Genomic DNA, 17,260 nt, shown 5'->3' on the forward strand with positions numbered 1-17,260 from the left:
GTATCGATTCTTTGACATCTCTCGATATACCAATAGTTGTCGAATCGGTCGAGATATATTAGATGAAGGGACCGTATTGTACGCTAACCATAATAGAATGGTTCTTGCAGTCACTGTCATTTGATACCTAGGGAATCATGTAAGCGATGCTGCTAGGCGTTTAACATTATTGGTTGGGTACTATCAGATTTGAGTTCTGACGTTCTTATTATCAAGGAGTTGACAATTAAGAATAGAGCAATTGGAATATGCTCATATAAGGACATGTTTAGTCCCGAATCACATTAAGATGTGAACTCACGGCTAGTTGTATCAATGAACCATTGAGGGCCACACAAGTGCTAACTTTCAAGATCCCGTTGAGAAGTAAAAATAGTTCAATGTGTTGAACGGCTTATAAAGGAGTTTATAAGTGCAAGAAAAAATAGAAGTATGACTTATATAAGGGGAATGTAACTTTTAACTTGTGGAAGTGTTCCAAAATTAAAAGTTGGCCTAGTGAATAATGTATTTGAAAATTGTGATTTTCATAAACATTGTTATGAAATAAATTAAATTAATTCAAGTGTTGAATTAATTAAATACTAGTGGACCTAGTAGAGTCCAAATAATTAAATTAATTCAAGTGTTGAATTAATTAAATAACATTGGGCCTTGTAGAGCCCAATTAGAGATAATTATTAAACTAGTGGGCTTGAGTAAAATCAAGTAAAGTTTAAATGATCTCAAATGTGTTTGAGACATTTAAATAAAAGTCCATGAGCGTTGTAATTGTTACAAGCCCAAGTAAAAAGCATGCAAGGGAGGTGAAGGGTTGAAAGCAACTTTTTCATTAAACAATGCATGGCATGCGCATGCACTTTATCACTTTTTCAAGCACCAAGAAAGTGTTCTTCTCTCGTCCTTGAAAAACCTCTTGGCCGAAATTTTGATATCATTATTCTTCAAAATTTTGGTTCATCAATTGTTGTTGAATGCATACTCTTCTCAAAGAAAATGCCTTACATTTTCTAGTGCAACTGTAAGGTGGATCTTCCTTGTTGGTGGTGGGCTTAATTTTTTAGAAAGGTGTGCTCATTGGAAGCTTGAAGATTTGTCTTGCCATTGAAGAGCTTAGTTGTTTGACAACTAAGTTGGAGCCATAATCAATCTTTTAAGATTGATAGGTAATTTTCTAAAACATTCTATGGATGTCATTTTGTGTTTTATTGTATTTGCTACACACTAGTTTAGGGTGCTCGATTTTCTTGCTAGAAAAATAATTTTGAAACTTCCGTTGCACAAGCAAGCACTTTAATCGATCCCCTTTCAAGTGATATCAGAGCTATGGTTAATATTTTGTGTAGCATATACATGATATTATATTGAGGTCAATTTCTAACCGCTTGAGATAATTTTTAGAACAAAATCAAGGTCGGTTTGGGGCGGTGTTTGGGCAGCAAGTTGCTACCTGAAAGACTGCCTGAAATGGGCAGCAAGGGCAGCCCATTACAGCACCTTCATTTTTTAAAAAAAATATAAAAAAAATTGTGTGCATGTTGATCGAAATCCGGCGACGGAGCTCTGGCGACGATGACGACGACTAGGGTTTCCCAAAGTATTTTGGAATGTGAAAGTGTCAACGTCTATGTGTCAAAGACTACATACACAAGTTTAACGTTTTTGTGCAAGACTGTATATGAGTGGTTGAGAGAATTTGTGTGTAAGAACTGAACAAGGATGTTCTCACACACTGAGAGAAAATGGCTTCTAAACCAAGCAAATAACACGTTAAAGTGTCCCTTTGGGCTGAATTCTTCTGAAAGCAGATGTGCAATGTGCGTGCCTTTTCTTTTCTATCTTGAAGAAGCTTTTTGTATTGAATCTCGTTGTATTTCTTCAGCTTCTTGTTGTGGTATATATTTCTTGTATTTGAGTCTTATCTGATCTTCTCTTTATATAGGCAGGAAAACTGAACGTACAGTGAGACTCATTTTTTGTATCCGTTTCATCTTGAATTCGTTTCTTGGACTTTATGTCTCGACTTTTCGACTGTCATTCTGAAATGTTTTGTCTTTAATGCTCTGATGCAACATCCATTATTGTCCTTGGATTGGACAATGGCTTTGTACCTTCATGTACAGCTGGATTCCACTGAAATAGTTTGTCTTCATCCATAACTGAAAGATTCTGACTGATGCTTCGAACTCGTCAGTTGAACTGATCTTCAGTTGGGCTGGTGAAATCAGTTGACTCGTCAGTTGAACTGATCAGCTGGGTTTCTTCATCAGTTTAACACTCATTCGGCTGGCCAGGCTTCTGAGGTTCTCCTACTGAACCACCTATCAACTGGACAATCAGCTGAATTGCTCAATTGACGTAACAGTTAGAATGATACAATTTGTGCGATCAGTTGGGATCTTCAGTTTGCGTTGTAAACAGCTCGTGAGTGATCCTAGATGCTGCACACTAAGGTAGATTATTAGTAACATAATTAACATGTTTTGTTATCATTAAAATCAAGATTGAGAACTTAAAAAGTTCCAACAATCTCCCTCTTTTTGATGATTACAAAGACTTGAGCAGTTAAGCGCAATATATTCAGTTCAAGGGTTAGTATATTCAAACATCATCAAAAGCTCCTCCTTTATAACTGAATTTAAAGAAGTTTTGAAAAAAACTCCCCCTTCAAAACTGAATTTTAAAAACTTTTTAAGAGGGATAACCAGAATTAAGAAAATACTTTTCAGTTGATGAAAAAGAAAGAATTTTTCTCAACAACTGAATTTTAAAACTGATTAAAAATAATTTCAGTTTGAGAGTAAAAGGAAAAACTCCCCCTCAGAAATTGAATAAAGACCCTTATTTGAAGGATATTTATATAATCATTCATTCAGAGGTTATAATCATTCTAGCAATGTAGACAAGAAATCTGGAAATATCCATTCAGTCACAACGAAACACAGCTGAACAAACATGATGTTTATTTAAATAAATTTTCTTGTATTTACATCTGAGTACATACATCAGTTGAACAAGAAAAATTACTACAACAGTAGCATATTTTAAACAACATCAGATATCAGTTGGTTTATGCGATAGAACTGGATATACCAGCAACTGGTTGCTTGATTGCTTGAAATGCTGCATTGATTGTGAGTTCAATTTGCTAGAGAAAAGAGTTAAACTGCTTGAACTTGACTTCTTCGCAGACTAACTGGTCGAGCAGACTCTGACTAGGCTCAACTGGAATACAGCTGGTGATTTAATCAACCAACGTCCCAGAATGGATGAGTTTCGTCTAAAGAACAGCTGACCTGGTAGGCTTGCAACTGAAAACTTGTTCAACGAGCAATTTAGCTGTGCATCTTTGCAGATGATTCTCAGTCCCATGCAGGCTGATTAAAACCCCTAAGCAAAGAGTCTAAAGAAGTGGCTACAACATTAGTTGCAGAGCCAATCCTCTCAACTCTTTACTAAAAAGAGACATATAAATATTTTCAAATAGTTTTGAAAATAGTATGAAATACTTTAAAATATATTTTAACACAATTTTAAAGTAAAATTTTAAAACACAGTTTTATTCAAATGTTCTTCTTAAAACAACCTGCTCTGATACCAACTGAAGGATCGTTTGCTGAGCATCTTTCGGATGCTTCAAACAAATTATTCTCCAGTGAGCTGCAATAGCTCGTGTTCTAAGAATATTAAAACCGATTAATTAAATCGAGTTTGGTTAAAAACCAAGCGGAAGAAACTAGAAGTAATCCTTCGTGAAGAATATTGTTATATTAGAAAACGTTTTAACTTATGTAAACTGAATAACCAAAAAATGGTAGATTAGTTTTTGCATTCATCAGTTCAGTTATAGTGACAACTAAACTGACTGATACTCTAACTGATTCAAACAGTTTGAAAACAATAGTTAATCAGTTAAATACACAAGATATGTTTATGGATGTTCGGAGACTTCAACTGCTCCTACGTCACCCCTTCTACCGCCTCGGGTAGGATCCACTAGAAAACTTTGATTTATACAACTCTTTGTACAAACTCACTCAGCTAGGACTTACACTACTGCCTAAACTGAACTCCTAGCTACGATTGAAGGCAGCACCTTCTAGCCAACACTTCTTTAACGTCTATGTGTCAAAGACTACACACACAAGTTTAACGTCTTTGTGCGAGATTGTATTAGTGCTTGAGAGAATTTGTGTGTAAGAACTGAACAAGGATGTTCTCACACACTGAGGGAAAATGGCTTCTAAACTAAGCAAATGACACGTTAAAGTGTCCCTCTGGGCTGAATGCTTCTGAAAGCAGATGTGCAATGTGCGTGCCCTTTCTTTTCTCTCTTGAAGAAGCTTTTTGTATTGAATCTCGTTCTATTTCTTCAGCTTCTTCTTGTGGTATATATTTCTTGTATTTGAGTCTTCACTGATCTTCTCTTTATATAGGCGGGTAAACTGAACGTACAGTGAGACTCATTTTTTGAATCTGTTGCATCTTGAATTCGTTTCTTGGACTTTATGTCTCCACTTTTCGACTGCAATTCTGAAACGTTTTATCTTTAATTCTCTGATGCAATGTCCATTACTGTCCTTGGATTGGCAATGGCTTTGTACCTTCACGTACAGCCGGATTCCACTGAAAGAGTTTGTCTTCATCCATAACTGAAAGATTCTGACTGATGCTTTGAACTGGTTAGCTAAACTGATCTTCAGTTGGACTGGTGAAATCGGTTGACTCGTCAGTTGAAATGATTTCACACTTGTTCAGTTGAACTGATCAGCTGGGTTTCTTCATCAGTTGAACACTCTTTTGGCTGGCCAGGCTTCTGAGGTTCTCTTGCTGAACCACCTATCAACTGGACAATCAGCTGGACTGCTCAATTGACATAACAGTTAAATTGATTCAGTTTGTGCAATCAGTTTTGGTCTTCAGTTTGCGATGTAAACAGCTCGTGAGTGATCCTAGATGCTGCACACTAAGGTAGATTATTAGTAACATAATTAACAAGTTTTGTTATCATCAAAATCAAGATTGCGAACTTGAAAAGTTCCAACACAATGGGTGGGAAAATATCAAATATTTAGTTTATCGAAGTTACCTTATCGAAAAATATCGAATTTACTGGAATTTTTAATTTGCCAAAATTTTCGGTACGGTATGATATCGATACTGAAATATTCGATACAGTAACAATATGTAATTTGAAATTATTGATATATATCGAAATACCGAGATAATATATAATATTTTAAATAAAATAGTTAAATTTTTTAAAAAATATAACATATCGTTTCGGTATAAAACAGTATATATCGATACCGTACCGAAATATCGGTATACCATAATATTTTGATATGCTAATTATAATGTTGGAATTTATAAGTTTCATAGTTCGACAAAAAAATAAGTAAAAGAACTGAAGAACCAAATTGAACTGACATAGCTGAAAGTTCGTAACTGATATCAAAGACTAAGAAGACTTATCAGACTGAAATTGATTAAGAACTTAAGTAAATAGATTAAAGTTATGATACGTATAAACAAGTCGTGAAACTGATGATTCGAAGTTCGTGAAACAGATTGAAGATCAAAACTAAAGACTTCGCAAAATTGAGCTGAAATGACCTAACTAAACTTAAGCGTTCAAACTGAAAAAACATCAGTTAGAACTGATGTAGTCCAGCTAAACTGATCAGTCAATTTAACTCCTGATCAGTTAGCCACTTCATCAGTTGGAATTTGAATCTCAGCAGACAAACTGACAGTCCGTACCAAAGCAGAACAATCTAATACATCGTAACTCTGTCTGAAAAAATCCATCTACATGGACTAAACGACGAATCAACGGATATTAATCATTAAATGCATTCAATGTGATCGTTGGAATCAAGACTATATATAGCTAATGAATTAATGAATTTAGTTGAAGAAAGTTGATACACAATGAACGAACTATCCACTAACAACTATCAGTTGCGATTAATTCTCAAATTTATTCATTTTACAAATCGCACAATTTAGCTCTTATTTCATTGTATTTATTCGTAGTATTCAGGCTACTTATAATTAGAGCTATTCAGTTTTCCATTGACAATTGTTGGAAACTAAGAGTTTCTGTTTGACATTGTATAAGTCCAACTGAAATGTATTATTACAGTTTATTGTAATAAATCAAAGTTTTTTAGTGAAAAACTCATCCTTGAGATAGAATGAGTGACATAAGAGCATTTGAAGTATCTGAACATCCATAAAAATTTGTGTGTTTAAATCTACTGTTATTCAGTTATCACAGTGCCCTAGCCAAAATATTCAATCTATCATTCAATTTAATCCCACATTATTATAAGTTAACTGATCGATATAGACATACAAGATTTGCATAGTCATTTCCCCAAAGAACTGATTTATATCCAAAAAGAGTTCAAAAAGTCAAAATGTTTGTTCAACTTCCTTTCTAAACACTTTACTCAGAGCATCCGCGAACACCCACCAACTCATCAAAAATCGTGATGTCCACTGCCACATACTCATTATAACAACATATCTCTTTTACCTCACATTCATTTTAACATTAAAACTCATTATTTATGGATCTCACAGTGCACTTAATCATCTTAAATTTTTTTCATATTAAATAATTATGTTTTAAATATATTTTAAATTATTTAAATCTTTATTCTAATTTTAAAATAATCTTACTTTTTAATAAAATAATTTTATTAATTTTAAAAAATAATATTAATGTTTTTTTAAATATATTTATTAAATAAAATAAATGCTCGAAAGAAATACCACGACGGAAGAAGAATTTAAACAAGACGTAAGCACAATTTATTTAAAGTTACATTATAATTATGAAATTGAAATGAAACAATAACTTAGAAATAAACCACACTTTGATGAAATTAAAAATAACATATGAAATATTAATTCACAGATTGTTGTTGTATTGCCCCAAGATATGCTCAATTAAGTCTGAACGAAGTTGTTGATAAACTTGAGTGTCACGTAACTCAGAATTTGTCCGAAGATAATCCTGAAATCCTCGGTTTGAGCCATGTATAGGTTGTGCGGGTTCGTCACCTTCATCGTTAAACCAATTTGTCACGTGACCTCCCTCATCCTCAACGATTATGTTATGCAAAATAATGCATGCTAACATGATTTGTTTAATTTTTCCATATACCAATAATGAGCTGGACCTCTGACAATCGTCCATCGAGATTGAAGCACCCCAAATGTCCCGTTCGACATCTTTTCTTGCGGACTCCTGTCTTTCCTTAAACAACTTCCTCTTGGGATCCTCCAGGAAAGGAAAAGCCTTAACGAAAGTAGCCCACTCAGGATATATTCCATATGTTAGATAATAACCCGTTGTATATGCAGTGCCATTCACCGTGAAATTAATCTCTGGCGCATTTCCTTGCAAGACATTGTTGAATATGAGATATTCATATAACACGTTAATATCGTTACATGAACCGACGACCCCAAAGACTGCATGCCATATCCACAAGTCATGAGACGCGACCGCTTCAAGCACGATTATTGGTGACCCATGTTCCCTTGTAAATTGACTTTTCCAAGCAACTGAAAAAATTTTCCATTTCCAGTGCATACAATCAAGGCTACCCAACTTGCCAAGGAAGCCGTAGAATGAGAAATTTTTGGAGGAATAATTCTGATGATTCATAGAATTTCCAAAAATTTGAAAGAATTCGGATGATTCATAGAATTTGTAGTGGTGAGAACCCTTTTCTTCGCACATCATCGTCCCTCTGTTGGAAAAATGTTGAAAGATTCTCTAATGCATTCACAATGCTGAGGAATAACTCTCTTCGCATTCGAAATCGTCTTCGAAATATTTCATCGTGATACACCGGGTTCGTAGAGAAATAATCATTGACGAGCCTCTCATTCCCGGCCTCACGATTTCTTTGGATGAACCTTCTTCTTCTACGTGTTTCCCTCCTCTGATATGATTCCATAGGTTTTTGGTGTTGTTGAAGTACCAATGACATCATTTCTTCAACCGGATCATACGCTTGCTCATCGATTTCAACATGGACTTCGTCTTTGCTTGTCGATCAAGAATTTGAGCTAGAGTTGCCTGTAGAATGAGACATTTTTGGAGGAAACACGTTTTACTATATGTGTTTGTAAAAAGGTATGTTAGTCGAATGAAACTCTCGTAGCACAATGTATCTATATATATTGTTTTCCTTATGCAACGGCTAGTTTCCAACGGCTACTTTGCAACGGCTAGTTTCCAACAGATATTTGACAATAACAACCGGCTGGCGTGAAATATCTGTGTGCAAGGTACTATATCCATGAACAACTGGCGGCGTGAAATACAGATGACTCATGTTTTGCCAATATTCGGCTATAAGCGGTTGATATGGACCTCGAGGGACATAATTCGGATGATTCATAGAATTTCCAAAACCTTGGAAATTTTGAAGATTTTGGGGAGGAAACGTCATATTTGGAAATGGATGTGGGTATTGATAATTTGGTGAAATTTGTGGATTTTGAGAATATGGATATTCTTGCGGGTTGTTTGTAGAATTCAAGAAATATGTAAAAAATACCTTATTATTTTCATTCATTTCGGATAGAAAATAAGATTTTTGGAACTTAACAAAAATAGATGGGAGAATATTATAGAGTAGAATTGGAGAGTGTAGTGAGTTGAAATGAAAACATGTGTACACATTTGTGGGTATTTATAGAAAAGAATTTAAACTAGCCGTTAAATTTTTTTTGGATTTTTTATAATTTATTTCGAATTTAACTAAATATTTTTTTAAAAAAACTTTAAAACGGTTACAAATGAAAGCAAATTTTTTTTTTTTTAAAACCAACCGTTAAGAAGAAAAAATTTTAAAAAATCATTTTCAAATACGCATGGAGCCCACGTAAAAAAATTTAATCCAAAACGCGTGGGGCCCGCATGGAGCGGCTGCCCCAAGACACGCCAAACACATAGTGTCTGTCGCGTAAAAAAAAAATGATCTCTCTCAAGTGGACATTATAATGCACACTCACAATGAAAAAAGGTGTTAAATGGTCATTATAACACTCTCATTATGAGTGCTCTTATATTAATCGATCCTAACATATATATATATATATCGAAATTTTCCATGTAATATCAATATAAATATTTTTAATATCCTAATTTTTGATACAATATATAATATCCACGTCATCTTTAATAAGAACAACCATGTCTGCTGTCAGATCTTTCACCCCTAGCAAGAACAACCATCGTGTGCTGTCAGATATTTCACCGTCGATACTTACCCTTTTGCCAATATTGACTTATTGTATTATGGAGAGGAGGAGAAATGCAATGGCCAAAGTCCGGTAGAGAATTTTTAACATGATATTATTTACCTATGAAATTTTTTACTTTTTTAGTAAAAATTACCTAAAATAATAAAAATGCTATAATTTTTTCCACCAGAAATAATTATTTAGATTTTTTGTTCACCTGATTTTAATATTCTACGTACGTCCTTGCACTTAGTTGCATTTGGATTAAGGTGTTCGAATTCATGTATTTGAAATTCATGATCTCCAAATTTATTTCATTGTTTGGATAAATCTATACTATATTATTAAGTATGAGACATTTAAAGTAACTATATTAGAAGACACCAAAATATTTAATTTCATAATTACCCCTCTTACCCTACTAAAACCTCCACAAGTCGCTTCATATCTAAACAAAATTTTCCTTTTAAATCGAACAACTATTCTAAATTGAAAATAATTACGTGTTAATTATTTAGTATTATTTGATCAAATTAAAAATAATATATAATAACACATGCAACGCGTGTGTATCTTTTACTAGTGTATATTAAATTTCAAATCTATTTTTTTAAAAAAAATTTAATTAACTGTAATGATAATTGAAATAGATATGAAATACATTCAAAATAAATGTCATTTTAAATTTATTCTTTAAATTAAAACACACTATAAATCAAATTCCTTTTTTCGAACAATACCATTTGATTCTATACAAATGCAAACTTTAATAATTCTTAGACATTTCTTTTTGGTGCGCTTTGTGGTGACGTTAGACTAATGCATTTCGGTTATTGGAAATCCTTAACCTGATCATCCTCTCTTGTATGCAGTTTTCTAGTGTTCAATAAAAATTCCTTGCTATAAAACTAAAAAATAAACATATTTTGCCTTCTATACAAAGGTAAATAGGTAAAAGCCCAACTGTAAAATGGATATACCATAATATTTTCGGCTATAATCAAGCATGTCAAAACGGATTAGAGAGACGGGCTGTACTATGATTTCGGTGACCGAGAAATTGTTGATTGAACCTACATATTTTATGTGGTGGTACGAGCCAATCTGACTGTCCTAACCAATTTTGAACTAGGTTTGGAGGGCGATGCGAGAAGATTAGGTATTTTGGAAAGTCCGTAAATTATTAATTTAATCTATCTATTTTACGTTGTAGAGTGGGTTTATTTCGTTTTGACAAGTTTAACTATAATTTTAATGATAAAATAATTTTTGTAATCCTCTCAAGTCTGACGTTCAATAAAGTAGTTGAGATTTTTCTTGTAATAAAATGAGAGAGTTCGTATAAATAGTGACGGAGCCAAGGGAGCTCTCTTCTTAATATTTTCTCTTGAAGTTCTAAATTTTTATTTTATTTTTTTTATCTCTCAACCTCTATTTTCCCTGGCGGGAAACATGAGGATGAGTGTGCATAGTATAGGTTAAGACTGATAATCTGACTTCATCTCGATCTTTAAAAACAAAAAATCTCGCGAGTCGTATTTTGTGATACAGATCTTTTATTCCGGTCATCTATAAAAAGATATTACTTTTTATGCTAAAAGTATTATTTTTTATTGTGAATATCGGTAGGATTACCTCGTTTCACAGATAAAAATTCGTGAGACCGTCTTAAAAGAGACCAACTCATCTTTGAATAAAAGCTTATATATCAAACATAAGTTTTTCATTAACACTAGTTACTCTGCATACGCATCGTCTTTTTTATCATTATCGATGGACTAAAGTGAAATTTGACAAATTATGGAGGGACTAAATTGATATTTGAATGGTTGAAATAAAAAAAGTTTGTGTTGAAATTTAAAAAAAACAAAAACAAAAGTGTAATATTAGTATCATATTAGGGTAAAATTGGAAAAAAAAAATTGATGTCCTGTCTAGATAGTTATTATCATATCCTCGCATTTAATAATATAGTATAGAAGCATAGAATCTATTATTGATGTACTTTTTCTTTCTTCTTCTTTTTTTAAAAAAATAAAATAAAATAAAATTTTCATGTGACGAATCCAGTTAGTATCAACCGTGGCTGTTGCCAGCTGCCCACAGCGTAAAGACCACATAAACCGAAACATTGCATTTGCCGCTTTCTGGTACATCGACAAAACAAACAATTAAGGGGATTAAAAAGGTTCTTAGGTTTACGTCAAGCTCGGCACCTCGTGCAAAGCGTGTGTGTAAAAAGGTGGATATGGGTAGGATATTTGTGGTGGATCTTGAGGGCCGAACCTACAAATGCAAATTCTGCAAGACCCATTTAGCTCTTGCTGATGATCTTGTTTCGCGGGCAAGTTTCTTGCTTTTGGTGGGAGAGTTGGCTGTACTGAGTGTTTTTAGAAGATTTTATTTAACTTTTAGTTGTGTGTATGCTGGAAGTTTCTGTTCAATTTTTTGGGTTGTGGCTCTGTTTCTTTATTGCTAAATCTTGATTTGTTCCTTTGACTTGTTCTATTTGGTTTGTTTTATTCATATGTCCAGGCCTTTCATTGTCGCAGGGGGAAGGCTTATCTGTTTAATAACGCGTAAGTTCCTCGTGATTATTATAAAATTCGTTGTATAACAAGACTGGTTAAGCTTTTATAATTGTTTTCTTGAAACAAACAGCTCATTAATATGTGCTCAACTCAGCCTCTTTACATCTTTTGTTTCAGCAATTTGTTTTAATTTTGTTGAGGTGAATGGTTCTTGCGTATTTGATGGGTTTTGTTTGGAGATGTAAAATTTATGAGACGATTACAATCTGGGGCGAACTGTGGACTCCAACTGAATAGAACAGTGTTTGATCCATGTTAAGTGATATGTAGGAGAAGATTAGAATTGACTAAGATTTGATGATTTTACAGCATTAAGTGAAGTTGTGAGACGCTCAACACAGTGTAGGTTTAATCTTGTTCGAAGCCATTTATGTGTGAAGTATAAGCATTGGCAAAAATGCTTGGGAAAAGAGTGGGGACTTGATAACTGCTTCGTTTTTTTTTCCCAATTGACGTGGGAACAGGGACCCATTACCTTGCTGAGCATCGCCTCCAAAAGTTGTGAGATCCATGTGTATTGTAAATAATAAGGGATAGTATATGTTAGTTGTTAATTACTTTCTCATTTATGATTTGTGGTTCCATTTAATTGATTTTGATGAATTCCCAGCTAACAAGGGTGTGAAAACATGAACAAACAAGTAAAAGTATGCCAAAAACTTTTCCAGCGTAGCTCCTCCATTGCTCAAGGCAAGGATGGTAGAAAAAGAGGAAAATGTGGAGGCTAAAATATAGAATTGGAAGGCTATGAATGACCCCCATTTACCTGCATCATGTTTGTGTCTTTATAGGATTGGGGGACTATATTTGGGTCTTTATAGGATTAGGGGACTGGTGTTAGTATAAAATTGTAACTTGCCTTATCCGCCGATTAGATTTAATGTAATTTTCCTTTGTCTATTAAATTTTATTGGATTTATCGGGATTCCATATGACAATTGTTTGACCCTGAGATTTGCGAAATATATATCCTGCACCCAGGACCCTTGATTGGAAGCTCGGGTAATACCTGAAATGTCTAAGAGCGTGCCAGGCAGGTTGAGGAATCAGCCAGTTGGACCAAGCTTATTTGATGCGTGGTTTAGTATCGGGAGTTCAATAGGTATGGACCTCCCAGAAAGTTTATCAGGCAACTTGGACGACTCCTCAAGACTTTCAGTTCGGCCAGTAATCACCAGTTTAAGATCTAGAAATCAGTCCACTATGGGATAATTGTACTCTTGTTGGGCCTGAACAACTTTGAGATGATGTGTCCTGTCCATGTATTATGCCATAGTTATGTGTGTTTTAGGTATTTGTCATTCATTATGTGGGGTATCATAATTTAAAAAGCTATCATATTAGGTACAGAGAGGTTTCAAAATTTATCGAACACGCCACAATTTTCTGGTAACTGATGTTGGATCTAGAAATCAGTTTAAGATCTATAAATCAGTCCACTACAGGAAAATTGTACTTTTGTTGGACCTGAATAACTTTGAGATGATGTGTCCTGTCCATATATTATGCCATAGTTATGTATGTATTTTAGGTATTAGTCACTCATTATTTGGGGTATCATAGACTAGGAGATTCAGAAGACTATCATATTTGGTATGAGAGGTTTCGAAATTTATCAAACACTCCACAATTTTCTGGTAACTGATGTTGAATCATAACATAGACCTACCTGACCTATGTTTCCATCCACATATTCTATATATTTTCTTCGTACTATATGGTCTGATCATCTTTGAATCGATTTAGTTTCATAAATTTGACAGTAGTACTGTAGCTGATGAAATTACTACCACATCAACATTCATGATTTATAGCTCACTGACATCATAATGGCTCACAAATTGACACTCCTCCAACAGCTTTTGTATGCTACTAGCCACACCAGCCAGGGTCGAACCTAAGAAATTGAGAGAAGAGGACTGATTGAATGTATTGGAAAGTCATATATGAAGTTTTTGAAAAATTACTTTTCCACTCCTCTCCGTGTTGGTTCTGCCCTGGAAAACTTTCTAATTTCTTGCATGTCTTTGAGTTTTCTTGATCTCTGCAATGTTGATCTCAGAGTGAATATCACATTCGGACCTCATGAGGAGAGAATGATGCTTTCCGGAACGCATACTGTTGCAGATATATTTTGCTGTTATTGTGGGCAAATAGTTGGTTGGAAATATGTAATCTCGTCCGCCATATACTTCCATATTTACTTATTCTCTCACTTTCTTTCAAGTTTTGACTACCAAACTTTTCATCCTGCCCTTTCAGGAGACTGCACATGAGAACAGCCAGAAATATAAAGAAGGAAAATTTGTTCTTGAAAGGTACATTCTCACTCTAATTTTTGCCATCATATTTTTTTTGAATCCATGATCCATAGACGACTTGTGTTTATCATTTGACATCGTTTATCACTCAAAAATCATGTCAACAGAGGGAGGATTATTGATGGGGCGGACTCGGAATTCTATATCGATACTCGTCCTACGCTGAGTGATACTGAAGATGTGTAGCTTTTATTTTCGACCTGGTTTAATAGATCATAATCAGCCTGTAGATATGAAAGTAGACGCTGCACGAATCAGTTACCTAATGTGCGGAGGTTTGGTGTTCGAGTAGTTTAATGTAATGTTATTGTTGTTTAAGGACATTTGTAGATCATACAAGATTATCTTTTACTTTTATTGCTGCAGTTTTATTTTCACTAATTTTATAACTTAATAAAGCAGTATCAAAATTTTCAACATGGATGAAAACTGACTGTCCATTTTAGAAGTTATCCGGTGTTTGTTAACTTTGTAAGAACAAGTATATACATATATCGTGCACACTTATGTGAATGTTCTTCTTTAAGTGCTTAATAATATATTTCAATGTTTTTCAATTCAATATATCGGGATTCGATTGATATCTGTTTGCAACACTCAAATATTGGTTATTGTAGATGCATATGAGATTTGGCTCATTGTTTCTATCTCATCATCAGTCTTAGGGCACATAGATTTAGATAGAGTCACACCATGATACATTGAGAAAGATCCATTCTTGGACTCCTCCATAGCGATTATCTTGTATTCCTAATATTTAGGACGATTTATTCATGCCCTTCGTGGAGAATTAACAGCTAATCATATTTTAATTGATTGCAACATACCTACATCATTCTCAATGAGTAGTATGTCATCAACATAAAATACTAGGAATGTTACTGCACTTCCATCAATCTTCTTATACACACAAGGTTTCTTATGATTTTTAACAAAATCAAATTATTTGATAGTGTTGTCAAATATGAGTTTCAACTCTTCGATGTCTGTTTAAGTCTATAGATAGATCTCTGAAGTTTGCATATTTTTTGCTAACTTCCTATTGATATGAATACTTCACATTAAGATATGTAAATATCTTTCTTAATATCAATATTAAGGAACGTTGTCTTCACATCCACCTGCTACATTTCATAGTCATGCCATGTTTCTATGATTTGCAATATCAAAATGGACTTGAACATTGCGACTTGAAAAAGTTTCGTCATAGTCAATATATTGCATTTGAGTATAAATTTTTGCAACCAATCTGACTTTGAAGGTCACCACATTTCTATCAACCCCAAGTTTTCTTTTATAAATTATTTGCATCCTATAGGAATAAATCCCTCAGGTGGATCTACTAGGGACCATATTTGGTTCGAGTACATGAAGTTCATCTCAGACTGCATGACTTCAAGTCATTTGGATGAATTGACATCAGATAACGCTTCTGTGAAATTTTTTATATCACATCTTGGAATTGGTTCGTCTTGGCCTTATTCAAGAAGCAGACTCATCTTCTTAGGTGACATTGAGACCCCTTCGGAATTCCTAGGAGCTTGTGTTTTTCTTCAACTTTCTGTTGGGCTGTGATTTTTCTATTTTAGGAGTGGGTGTTTCTCGTATCTCATCGATTTCTATCATCCCACATTTTCTATTTAATAGAAAAACATTCTCCAAGAAGATGACATTCCTTGAAACAAACACTTTTAATTCTTTGGGATAATATAAATAGTATTCAATATAATTCTTTGGATATCCCACAAAGTAGAACAAATTGGCTCTACTATTCAATTTGTCTCTTACTGTCTGCTTCACATGAGCAATACATCCTCATATTCTTAAGAAAAAATAATTGGGTGGTTTTTCTATCTATATCTCATATGAAGTTTAATCAACTGCCTTTATATATATTTGGTTCAACAACATTGTCGCGGTTTCAAGCGCAAATCCCCAAAGTGATAACGACAATTCGGTGAATCTCATCATATATTGAACCATGTCCATCATTGAGCGATTATGACGTTTTGACACACCATTCAACTGCGATGTGGCTGGTGAGGTCCACTGTGAGAGAATCTCATTCTCTCTAAGGTAGTATTGAATTCAATACTTAAGGGGGGTGTATTCAATATTAGAGATTTATTGACTTTTAATTACTTTTGTAGATTTTAAAAGTCTAGCTGTATTCAATTAAAACTTTTACATACTCTATAAAAATCTAGTGGTATTCAAAATAGACTTTCACAGAGTCTTAAAAAGTAAAGTGGTATTCAACATTAACTTTTAAAAACTCTATAAAAATCTATAGGTATTCAAATTTTCTATGGACTTTAAATAACTCCATGGAATTCATTAACATATAAACATTAAAGCCTAAGGTACAACTATAAATTGTAAAAAATTGTATTTGGTTCAACCCAAAGATTTGAATGGATTTTTAAAACTTATAACTCATACACAAGCTATTTATTTTTCTCTCTGTCGCTTCACATAACCTCTCTTCCTATCTTCTCTTCTCTCATCTATTTCTATCACTCTCTCAAATTTTCGAAGTGTAGAGTACATATATTTTCATCTTTCCTTTTCAAATTTTTCATTTTTTGGCTGATTGTTCATTTAATAATTTTTTATTTTAATATCACAGGAAATTTTGAATTCTAGAATTGATTTTGTGATTTTTAATTTATGATTTTACAAATTAATGTAATATTCAATAATAATAAAAGATGATCCAAAAAAATGTTGCTTAATTCTTAATAATTGAATAGTCTCGTAACAACCATGATTTTTTAAATTCATTTTAATATTTTCAATTAATATGTAAGCTATGATATTTTTATACAAAATTATATTCACACAATACTAAATATTATTATTTTCACATGTATTTTATCAATTTAAAAACAAGGTTACATGTTAATCAATTGATGTATTTTAAAAAATTTACAAACATGCATACAAACCCACATATATACACATGTAAGGATTAAATGATTTAACTTTTAAATAAGTAAATTTATTTATTAATATAAATATTGAAAATAATTTCAAACTGAATATGTTATATATGTCAATTAATTATTGGTTCAA

At 33.3% G+C, this 17,260-nt stretch overlaps 1 protein-coding gene across 2 annotated transcripts; it reads left to right on the forward strand.

Annotated features, from left to right (window-relative positions):
• Positions 1-11,355: 11,355 nt before the first annotated feature.
• LOC142543262 (protein yippee-like At5g53940) lies at positions 11,356-14,542 on the forward strand. 2 transcript variants are annotated; one of them, XM_075650412.1, is made up of 5 exons: positions 11,356-11,650; positions 11,809-11,852; positions 13,927-14,035; positions 14,127-14,182; positions 14,293-14,542. In XM_075650412.1, exons 1-5 carry the CDS (start codon positions 11,522-11,524, stop codon positions 14,369-14,371), a joined length of 417 nt encoding a protein of 138 aa, XP_075506527.1. In that variant the 5' UTR covers positions 11,356-11,521; the 3' UTR covers positions 14,372-14,542. The 2 variants fall into 2 exon arrangements, with proteins under 2 accessions (XP_075506527.1, XP_075506528.1); XM_075650413.1 differs by having other exon boundaries at positions 11,364-11,617.
• The last annotated feature ends 2,718 nt before the right edge of the window (positions 14,543-17,260 follow it).

This window comes from Primulina tabacum, chromosome 4 (assembly GCF_025594145.1).
Source record: "Primulina tabacum isolate GXHZ01 chromosome 4, ASM2559414v2, whole genome shotgun sequence".
NCBI classification, from domain to species: Eukaryota; Viridiplantae; Streptophyta; class Magnoliopsida; order Lamiales; family Gesneriaceae; genus Primulina; species Primulina tabacum.